Source organism: Chelonoidis abingdonii, chromosome 13 (genome assembly GCF_003597395.2).
Source record: "Chelonoidis abingdonii isolate Lonesome George chromosome 13, CheloAbing_2.0, whole genome shotgun sequence".
Taxonomy (NCBI): Eukaryota; Metazoa; Chordata; order Testudines; family Testudinidae; genus Chelonoidis; species Chelonoidis abingdonii.
This window is the reverse complement of record NC_133781.1, coordinates 278,619-290,032: the sequence shown is the minus strand read 5'-3', so window position 1 is coordinate 290,032 and position 11,414 is coordinate 278,619. Positions and strand designations below refer to the sequence as shown.

The 11,414-nt window shown below is 42.5% G+C and overlaps 1 protein-coding gene and 1 pseudogene across 1 annotated transcript; both read right to left on the bottom strand.

The window, feature by feature from the left end:
- Positions 1–320: 320 nt before the first annotated feature.
- Positions 321–2,730, bottom strand: LOC142047699 (olfactory receptor 6M1-like; annotated as a pseudogene).
- Positions 2,731–6,691: 3,961 nt separating this feature from the next.
- On the bottom strand, positions 6,692–7,664 carry LOC116828941 (olfactory receptor 6M1-like). Its single transcript, XM_032787475.2, has one exon. It carries the CDS (start codon positions 7,617–7,619, stop codon positions 6,696–6,698), a length of 924 nt encoding a protein of 307 aa, XP_032643366.2. The 5' UTR covers positions 7,620–7,664; the 3' UTR covers positions 6,692–6,695.
- Between the last annotated feature and the right edge of the window lie 3,750 nt (positions 7,665–11,414).

The window sequence follows — 11,414 nt, the reverse complement described above, 5'->3', positions numbered from 1 at the left end:
AAATTTAAGGTAGCGTTATCAGGGTAAGGGTTATTAATTAGGATAAAGGACTGGGGTTAGGGCTAAAAATAGCAGTTAAGGTTAGAGTTAGGAAAAAGGTAAAGGTAAAGAGTAGGGGTCAAGATAAGGGTTATTGATTAGGTATTATAGAAAAATTAAGGGTTAGGGTAAGGGTTAGCATTATGTGTTAGGATTTGGTTTCAGAGTTACAGTCAGTTACTTAGTCTAGCCTGAACTCCCACAAATTTTTTGCCTGAAATTGTATTCACAATTAATCCCGAGTTTCCTCACACTGTGTTTGAAACTGGCTATGATCAGTGCTATGGGTCAGGGTTAACTCTGTAGCGTTCTCCCAGCTCACGCAAATGTCCTGCCACAATTCTAATTACAATTCGTCCTGAAGCTCTTCTCACCCTCAGTATATAGGACACCGTGTTCCTCAACACCTCCTTGACCATCTGGTTCCTCAGGGTGTAGATGAAAGGGTTCAACAAGTGGGTGACAATGGCAGTCTGTAGAGTCACCACCTTCTTGGGGCCAAAGGAGAACCCTTTGTTGGGCACCACATAGATGAAGATGGCACTGCCGTAGAAGATGGAGGTCACTGTGATATGGGAGGCACAGGTGGAGGTCTTTTTCCCATCTGTGGTGGATGGCAATGTGGAGGATAGTGGTAATGATGTATAGGTAAGACACCACAGTGAGAATCAGCAAGCTCAGCAGTACCACGGCGGAAAGGGAAAACTCTATAGGCTCTAGCAAGTGTGAGCACAGAAGACCTTGATCAATGGCTCAGTGTCACAGAAGTCGTGATCAATGACGCGAGGGCCACAGAAGGGCAGCTGGGAGATGATGATGATGGGGGAGAGGACAGAAAAACACCAAGACACCACCAGCAGCTGAACAGACATCCGTGGGCTCGTGATGGTGGAGTAGCGCAGTGGGGTGCAGATGGCCACGTAGCAGTCCACTGACATGACGGTCAAGAGGATAAATTCAGTGGTGCCGAAAAAGAAGTAGAAGTAGCACTGGGCAATGCAGCCAGAGACTGAGATGGTCTTTTGCTGCAAAAGGAAGTCTCTCATCATCTTTGGGGCAATGGATGTTGCAACCATGATGTCAAGGAAGGAGAGGTTGGAGAGGAAATAGTATATGGGACTATGGAGGTGGTGGTCAGCCCAGGTGTGTGTGATGATGACCACATTCCCAGTGATTGTCACTATGAAGATTTGGTAATTTACAGCAGTAACATGAAGAAGACGATCTCCAACTCCCAGATCACAGAAAAATCCAACAGGATGAACTCATTGACCTTGGTGCTATGGTTGCCCATCAGCATGTCAGATCTGTTGTTTCAACTAGACTGGGAAGAAAATGAATTCAAATTCAGTACTGTCAAAAATTAAATAGGCTAATATTTCACCTATTTCATCCACATGTTTCACAGTACTACAAAGAAAGAAAATGAATGAAGCTTGTCAACTGTAGATAAAAGCGAGAGGATGAGAAAGAGGGAGTTATGCTTAGGGGGAAATCCGACATCTTTCTGGAAGGCTACTACTTAAACTGCATCAAGTTAGACTGGAGGCATAATCTTAAAATGTAAACCGAAGAAGAGTGAACATGCAAATCAGAATTCAGTTACCATAATGCCTAGAGAGCCAAGATTGTTGCATTTCCTCCAGATGACATCCCTTTGTGGAAATGTTGATGTAGACTCACCTTGATGTCAGAATGAATGAACTAGAACACTCGGAGGCTTACCTGAAACCAAAGACTTGATAAAAAGCTGTTCAGGGGATAATTCTACTCTGGGAAATGATGGGAGTTTGTTAGGATAGACAAGACCTAGTCAGAGAAGGTATTGGTTTTAACAGTTGTCCAAGATTCACTTTTAAGAAGGTGACAATTATACAGGTATATTCATGCAGGCAGCACCATTGAGATGAGAAATCATCAACCTCCTAGAAGAGGTGCTGAAGTGTAGGGAGTTTCGCACATTCAATCCCCTCTCCAGGTGTCAGTCAAAGGCATGGACAGAGATGTCCTGTGCCAGTGTGGTCTGTCACCAAAGGGCTGCGGCAACTGAACACAAGACAGGAATCCTTAAGACCAAGAAAGAATGGAGAGTTCGGGAAGGAGAGCAGGTGAAAGAACCATTAATATATTGTGGTCATTGTGATAACCAAGTGTAACTATACACAGCCCTCTAAATAAAAGGAATGGTCATTACACCATGATATCTATCTATCTTTCTATCTATCTATCAGAATCTCAGCCACAAATACTTGTGCTTCAGGGTATGAAATAACCCCTACCTGAAGGAAGTAAGGGAGATATATACACTATGGAAGGTTACTCCATAATCTCCAGGTTCAGGGTTTCTTGCACTTTCTTCTGAAGCAGCTGATGCTGTCCACTGATAGAGACAGGAAACTGGGCTATGCGGAACTATGGCCTCTTCCAGGCTGGCAATTCTTATGTTCCTACAGATATGAGAATAGCGCTCCACATACTTTGCAATATTAGCAGGGTGGTGTTGGATATTTTTGATGGTTTCCTTGTGATAGATAGGTAGATAGATAGATAGATAGATAGATAGATAGATAGATAGATAGATAGATAGATAGATAGGCAGGCTAGGAAAGAGAGAGAGAGAAACAGGATAGAAACAGAGGGAGAGATCTACTCAGCATTAGTGTATCTCTTACACAAAAACTCTGCTTCCATTGCCAGGAACTAACGGATATTGAGCTTGTGTGATCAAGTCAGTGCTTGCAAGTAAAAACACCCACAATCCCTACAGATGAATATATCACAGACAGATTCTCAGAGGACTAAATGTAGAAAAATCATCAAAAAGCAGAATAAAATGGAATGTTCTTGTTATTATTGGATTGTCTTTATTCAGAAACTTCTTTTTACATTTCTACATCTTCTATTTCAGGATCACAAAGTGATTAAAAATGATTAGTGAATGTATTCAATTCTATTATGGGTTGGAACTGAAGGGCATTGGCAAATGTGCAGGGTAAGCCCAGAACTGGGACTGTAGTGGACTCTGGGTTGGTATGCGGGGACATTGGTAGAGCTGGGAGTGGGGGCTGCAGGTCAACATTAAGGGGCATTGACTAAACTAAAGTTTTCTACAAATTATGCTTTTGATGATCCTTGTCGGCCTTTTATATTTGACCTTTCTTTAACTTTCTCTCTCCTGAAACTTTTTTCTTTTAATTTTAATTTGAATAAAGGATTGTTTAAAAGGTCCAAATTAATCCTTGATGTAGCTCTGCTGAAGTCATTCATGAGAGATGATTTCAAGAACTGGAATACACTAAAAGCTATTTAGTGTCCTGGTTGGATTTTCAAGGGCAACTAAGTGTTCAACTCCCATTGATTTAAATGGGCTTCAGGTACCTAGTTGCTTTTCAAAAATTACACTAGGTGTCTAAACATTTTAAAAATGTGACTTATGAGATTCATTCATAGTTTCAAAAATGTCTTGGGTTCTTTTTCACAGATTCCAAGGCCAGAAGGGACCATTGTGATCATCTAGTCTGACCTCCTGTATAACAGAGGCCATAGAACTTCCCCAACATAATTCCTGGAGCTGATCTTTTGGAAAAACACCCAGTCTTGATTTAAAAATTGTCTGTCATGGACAATCCACTATGAACCTTGGTAATTGTTCTAATGGTTAACTACTTTTGCTGTTAAAAATTTAAGCCTTCTTTTCAGTCTGAATTTGTCTAGCTTCAACTTCTAGCCATTGAATCATTAAAGATCTTTCTCTGCTACATGTACCATATAGTTACTTATAAATTGTAATCAAGTCACCCCTTAACCATCTCTTGGTTAAGTTAAATAGATAGAGCTCTTTGAGTCTATCACTATAAGGCAGGAGTGGGAAAAATTTTTTGGCCCAAGGGCCACATTGGGGTTGCAAAACTCTTGGAGGGCCAGGTAGAGAAGGCTGTGCCTCCCCAAACAGCCTGCCTTCTGCCCCATAATGACCCCTCCCATTTCCCACCCCTTGACTGCCCCACTCAGAACTCTCATCCATCCAAACCCCTCGTCCCTTAACTGCCTCCTCCTGGGACTCCTCACCCCTAATCACTCCAGAACCTCACCCCCTATCCAACCCGCTCGCTTCCAGTCTCCTGACTCCTCTGACCCCAATCCACACCCTCACCCCCTGACAGGGCCCACGTGACTCCCACACTTATCCAACCCCCGCATCTCCTGACCACCCACCAGAACCTCCACCCGATCCAACTGCACCCTTCTCCCAGTCCCCTGACTGCCCCCTGGAACCCCCACCACTTATCCAACCCCCCGGACCCAGCTCCCTTACCATGCTGCTCAGAGCAGCTTGTCTGGCAGCTGCGCCACCCGGCCGGAGCCAGACATGCTGAGATGCTGCTTGGCAGGAGCATGCAATCCAGCCACCCAGAATGCTGCCTGAGTGGCAGCGTGGCTGCAGGGGAGGGGAAACAGCGTGAGGGGGGGCAGGGGCTAGCCTTCCTGGCCGGGAGCTCAAGGGCAGGATGGTCCATAGGCCGGATGTGGTCAGTGGGCCGTAGTTTGCCCACCTCTGCTCTAAGGCATGTTTTTCTCATCCTTTAATCATTCTCATGGCTCTTCTCTGAACCTTCTCCAATTTAGCAACATTCTTCTTGAATTGTGGGCACAATTCGAATATTGGTATGAGGCTGCAGAAGGTGTTAAAGCAATGGCTAAAAACTGTTAGGGTTTTTTTGAAAACCACCACCAACTCCCTTTGAATATCATTGGGATCTATGTAACACACTCCCTTATGTTCCTTAGAAAATGCATCCTCATTTTCACATAGGGCATTGAACAGGCCAATACTTCTTTACTAGAGCTGGATGGAGAATGGAGTTTCCATCCCATAGGAAATTCTGATATTTCAACTGTTGTGTTTTGCCCTGAATCAGGATGAAAAGATCAAAATAGCAAAGTTTTTTGCTGAAAGAGAGGTTAAAAATAATTAAATTCAGAGACGTCAAAACCAAAGTGACTGATGCCCCTCGACAAGACACAGATGTTTGAGGGGTCTGTTCCAAAACCTTTGGAACTTTTGTGATTTTTAAAAGATTCAGCTGTTGCTGCAATGCATACTGCAGCCTCATACCAACATAGGAATTGTTACAAAGACCTAGATCGAGGGTCCATGCAGCTCAGTATCCTCTCTCTGACAGTGACCAGTGTCACATGCTTCAGGGATAGGTGTTAAAATCATATCGGGCGGATCTGGGATACTCTTACTCACATGAATAATGGATAATGGTGGATAATCAGCTGAACATGAATTCCTAGTGTGACGCTGCGGCGAAAAGAGCTAATGTGATCCAGGGATTCATAGAAAGGAAAATCTTGAGTAGGAGAATAGAGGTTATTTTACCTCTGTATTTGGTGCTGATGCAACTGAAGTTGGAATACAGTTTCCAGTTCTGGAGCCCAGAATTCAAGACAAATGCTGCTAAGTTGGAGAGGATTCAGAGAATAGTCACAAGAATGATTTAAAATGACTACGGGAGAAAAAAGCCTTATAGTGATAGACTCAAGGAGTTCAATCTATTTAGTTTAACAAAAAGAAGGTTAAGGGCTGACTTGATCACAGTCTATAAGTAGCTACATGGGAAACAAATATTTAATAATGGGCTCTTCAATCTACAGGAGGAAGGTATAACATGGTCAAATGGCTGGAATTTGAAGCTAGACAAATTCAGACTGGAAATAAGATATAAATTCTTAACGGGGAGAGTAATTAACCATTGGAACAATTTACCAGGGGTCATGGTGGATTCTCCATCACTGACCATTTTTAATCAAGATTAAATATTTTTCTAAAAGATCTGGTTTAGGAATTATTGTGGGGAAGTGCTACGACCTGTGTTAAACAGGAGGTACGACAAGATTATTACAATGGTCCTTTTAGAATCTATGAATCTATGATGAAGAGATCATTCTGACTAGTAATATTGAGACACTGAGTATTTGGGATTTGCAATGGAGCCTAAGAGTTGGACCAGATATTTAATGCTATTTAGGCATCTAAACATGGAGATGGACACTTAGTGGGATTCTGAAAAGTGCCTAATTGCCTATCTTCCACTGAAATCATTGAGAGTTAGGCACCAAGGGCCATATTTTCAAAGGTATTTAGGCAGTGGGATTTTCAAAAGCATCTACATTCCTAGCACCCATTGAAATCAATGCCCCTCACCATTAAATCTCATTGCAGTTTATAGAAGGTGGGTGTCTAACTCCCTTAGACCCCTTTGAAATTCCCAGGAACTCTTTATATTTATGCTACATGAGTGCCTGTAAACAGAGATAGGGACCCCATTGTGCTAGCCACTGTATAAACAGATGGTGACAAGAGACAATTTTTGCCCTGGAGAGCTTATAGTCTAAGAGTGAGGATGTCAAAAGCAATGGATTGATTGAGGAGTTGGGACTTGAGCTTTTAAATTACTTAGATTTTGGAAAATCCTAACCTAAATGAAAAAAGGGTGGGAGGGGAAACAGACTCTGCTAAGGTCACACAGCAGGTCCAGGAATAGAACCCAGGAATCCTGAGCCTAAGTCAAGCTTCCACCCCACTAAGTAACAATGACAGTCAATGGATAAAAGCAGCAATTCATTACTGAGATGAAGATGTAAGTGTATCAAGGCTCTGGTTGCAGAACAGAGCTCTTTCTAGTCAAGTATTCCTTAAAGATCTCTTTGACCTTCTTGTTCCTTAAGGTGTAAATGAAAGGATTCAATAAAGGGCTCACTATAACGTTGAACACAGCCACCACCTTCTGGAGATCCAGGGAGCGGCCCTGACTGGGCCTAGTATAGAGGAAGATGGCACTGCCGTAGAAAATAGAGGCTACCGTGATGTGGGAGGTGCAGGTGGAAAAGGCTTTTCGCCTGCCTGTGGCTGAGGGGATTTGCAAGACTGTGGCGATGATGTAAAGGTAGGACACTGTAGTAAAAGACAAGGATGTGAGCAGAACCAGCGAGGAAAGGACATACTCGATCATGAGGAGGAAGTGTGTGTCGATGCAGGATAGCTGCACTAGTGGGGCATAGTCACAGAAGAAATGGTTTATCACATTGGGGCCACAGAAAGGAAGCTGGCACACCAAAATAAGTGAGCAAAGTGGGGAGAGAAACCCAACTAACCAACAACCCATGACCAGGAAGACACAGACATGCCCACTCATGATGACAGGGTAGTGGAGTGGGTGGCAGATGGCAACATAGCGGTCGAAGGACATGATGGCGATGAGGATGAAATCTGCAGTGCCCAGGAAGAAGGAGAAGTAACACTGGGTGATGCAGCCCCAGAAGGAAATGGCTTTGGCCTGAGAGAGCAGGTTCACCAGCATCTTTGGAGTGATGGAGAGGACAAAGAGCATCTCCAAGAGGGAGAGGTTGCAGAGGAAGAAGTACATGGGGGTGTGGAGGTGGAGATCCACATACACAATGGTGATGATGGCCATGTTCCCCATTAGAGTCAAGGTAAAGATGGCCAGTAGCAGCATGAAAACCAGGAGCTCCATGGGTTGTGACAGCGAGAAGCCCAGAAGCACAAACTCCATCACCACATTGCTCTGATTGTTCGTTCTTATTTCAGCTTTCGCCTGCAGAATAGAGGAAGATGAAAAAACCCTAATGTCAAGTTTTTGACAAATTGATTTCAATAAAATAAAATAATAATGAGAATACAAACAGACTAAATAACTGTTTCTAAGGATTTTCTGCCCAGTTACAGAGCTCATAAAAATTTATGACACTTCAAAATGTTGACAAAATCTTGACATTTTCAAAAATACAGATTTTCTGGAAAAAAATATTTTCTATTTTTAAATTCCCATTGAAGTTTTTCCTTTCTATTAACCACAATTGGAGAAAAATTATTAGTATTTAGGAGGTTCAATTGAACATAAACATTCATTCTAAAACTTTTTGCTTGGCTCTCTCCGGGTGGGATCAGAAAACCAACAATGCAATCAACCTTTCAAGGGGTCTTATTGTGGCCACATAAATGCTTCCCAGTTTAGAACAATGAAAGAAAGATCTAAAAGCCAAGATATGTTTCTATTAGTAAAAGCAGCAAAGAGTCCTGTGGCACCTTGTAGAATAACAGAAGTATTGTAGCATGAGCTTTCCTGGCATGCATCCGACAAAGTGCGTATTCACCCACGAAAGCTCATGTTCCAATACGTCTGTTCATCTATAAGTTGCCACAGGACTCTTTGCTGCTTTTACAGATCCAGACTAAGATGGCTACCCCTCTTATACTTGATGTTTCTATTAGTGTCAGAGACATTTTATGCAGTATCAGTTTTGACAGATAGATTGGTACATAGATATCCAAAAGTATCTATATACACATGAATAATCAGACAGAGACACACATACATAGATGAGTCTGCATGGGGATAGATAGATAGAGGGACTGAGGGAGGGAGTTAGAGACAGATAGAATTATTCATTTCAATCCCTTTCACTCTTCAATGCTCTTTAAAATATCATGCATAGAAACAAATTTTGGAAAGTTTTAACTTACGCCATACGTGTAATGTGATTGAGGCCTTGGCTTCTGACTCCCGTGAAAATCTGTCTCTGTGTCTGTGCATCCCAAGTTTGTCTCCCATCTTTCTATCTCCCAAGATTCTGTATACATATGCGGGGGGAAAGTGCCCCTTTGTTATTTATATTTTCCTCTTGATTCCTAGTTCCTTACCTTTGTTACATCCAAAGTGTTCATCTCCATTCGCAGAATATCATAAACAGGGAGTGAAGGTGGTTATTTAAATTCATACTGCTGGGTACCTAGGGAACCATAAACCTGCACCATCTAAATTCAATTCAGATAGGCTAATGTCTTTGGGACAACAACACTCTGTAAACACAGCCCTTCCTTGAATTGTGCTCAGCACTGGCTTTGGTGGTGAGAGCATCACTTTCTGCTCCCTGGAGCACAATTCCCCCAGCACCACCCTGGGGCATTGGGCTCAGCACTGACTGTAAGGGGAGAGCATCATCTATTGAACCCTTGCAACAAGACACCCCTAGCACCATGCTGGGGTACTGGGCTTAGCATGACTGTGAGGGGAAAGCACGTAGTGAGTCATGCACACTGCTCCGGAAACACAACCCTCCCCAGCGCTGCCCCAGGGCATTTGGGTAAGTAGTGGCTGAGTCACCATCACACATGCTATTTCCTACAGTTATGGTATTCATTGTTGGTGCCCCATCTAAATGTTGTCCCTATCCTAAATCAGGAAGTGATGTAAAAGATCCCAATTTAAGGCAGGTAAATCAATAGGTACATGTTACCCAGATGCTTCTGGCACAGATTTCACAATGCACCAAAGACACAAAGTGCGCTGGATATATTGGACAATAGATGGTTCATGAGTCAGATCCTCAAATGGGATAACTTGGTATAGCTCCATCAAAGTCAATAGGCCAGATCCCCAGCTAGTGAAAATCAATTGTCCCCTCAGTGAAATAAATAGGACAGATCCTCAGCAAGTGTATCCTGACATTAAAGTCAGTGGATCCAATCCACAGCTGGTGTTAATCAACAGAGCTCAGTGGAAATCATTGGGCTTTGATTGATCTACACCAGCTGAAGATCTGGCACCAGCTGAAGATCTGGTCCACTGCTGACCTGTCAGAATCTTACTATATTTCTACAGCTCCTGCCAATGCTAGACCCTGCCTTTGAATTGGTCTTGGAAGGCTTTTGGTATATGGGGCATGGAAAAGAAGAGCTGGATTCATGGAATAGTCTTCTTTATCTAGACAAGAAAAGAGGTCACCAAAAAAAAAAAAAAAAAAAATTAAGGGCAAAGATTTTCCAAACTGACTAGAGATTCTGGATGCCCCAGTTTCCTGCAGCCCACATTGAGATGCCTTAAAAGGGGGCTGCTTTTAAGAAAGTGCTAGATGTCTGTCCTTAAAAATCAGGTGTCTCAAGCTGGGCACTCTAGTATCCAAAGTTATTAGCCATTTTAGAAAATCTTGGCCTAAAAGCCCACTCATCTCAATGTTGGCACACTGGAATAGAAAAGAAAAGAAATTTCAGCAGCTTCTAATCTTCTGTCACAGAAGCAAGTTACCAGAGGTTAATTCCCAGCTTCAAAACCAGAGCCAAACTAAATGAACTTTCCTTAACTTTATTCCCAGAAGCTTTAATTACCAAGAAACAGAGGTTCTAATGAAAAAGATACAAGCTGTGTCCCTTTGAGACATCTACAAAAACAAAACATTGTGAATTGGGGAAGCCTTGGAACTAATTAGTTGCTTAAAGTTTTGGGGAAAACAGTCCACCAACTTTTCCGAAGCGCCTTATGTCACCAGCTTCTGAAGCAATCAGCACAAGAGAAGAGCACTGTTTATCCAGGTTCCATCTCAACTTTGAAACTGGACCTTGCAGAAAATAAGTTCTAATGCTTATCTTTCATAACCCACATTTTCACCTTCAACGGACATAATTTGAAGAGGGTTGGTGCTCCACCCTTTTAGAACATCCAGCCCCTTCAATGTGTCTCAAGTTGGACACAATAAATAAATAATCCATAAACCAAAGCACCAAAAACCACTAGTCACTTTTGAAAATGAGGTCCTCAGACATCCAACTAGATAGGGCTGGCACAGAGATGTTGATTCTGCTCCTGCTCAAGTCAAAGGGAAATCTCCTGTTGACTTGAATGGCGCAGGATCATACCATAGTTGTTAACAATCTCAATGGTTAAATGACCCAGTTTGTTTGGAAATTACTCTTGGTATATACTCGGAGGTTAGGAGGAATTTTACCCTGGAGGTAGTTTATCCCATAAATGACTGCACTGCACAGTTATTTGTGTTGTGAGATGCCAAAGAAAGAGAGATACATAGCTGATTTACCAAAGTTATGGTATTCATTTTGGTGCCCATCTAAATGTCCCTTTCCTATATCAGGAAGTGATGTAAAAGGTCTCAACTTAAGGCAGGTAAATCAATAGGTACATGTTACCCAATGCTTCTGGTACAGATTGCATAGTGCACCAAAGACACAAAGTGCGCTGGATATATTGGACAATAGATGGTTATGAGTCAGATCCTCAAAATGGGATAACTGGCATAGCTCCATCAAAGTCAATGGTCAGATCCCCAACTACGAAAATCAGTTGTCCCCTCACTGAAGTAATAGGACAGATCCTAGCTAGTGTAACTTGACGTTAAAGTCAGTGGATCCAATCCACAGCTGGTGTTAATCAGCAGAGCTCAATGGAAATCATCAGGTCTGATTCTACACTAGCTGAAGATCTGGCACCAGCCGAAGATCTGGTCCATTGCTGGACCTGTCAGAATCTTGCTGTATTTCTACAGCTCTGCCAATG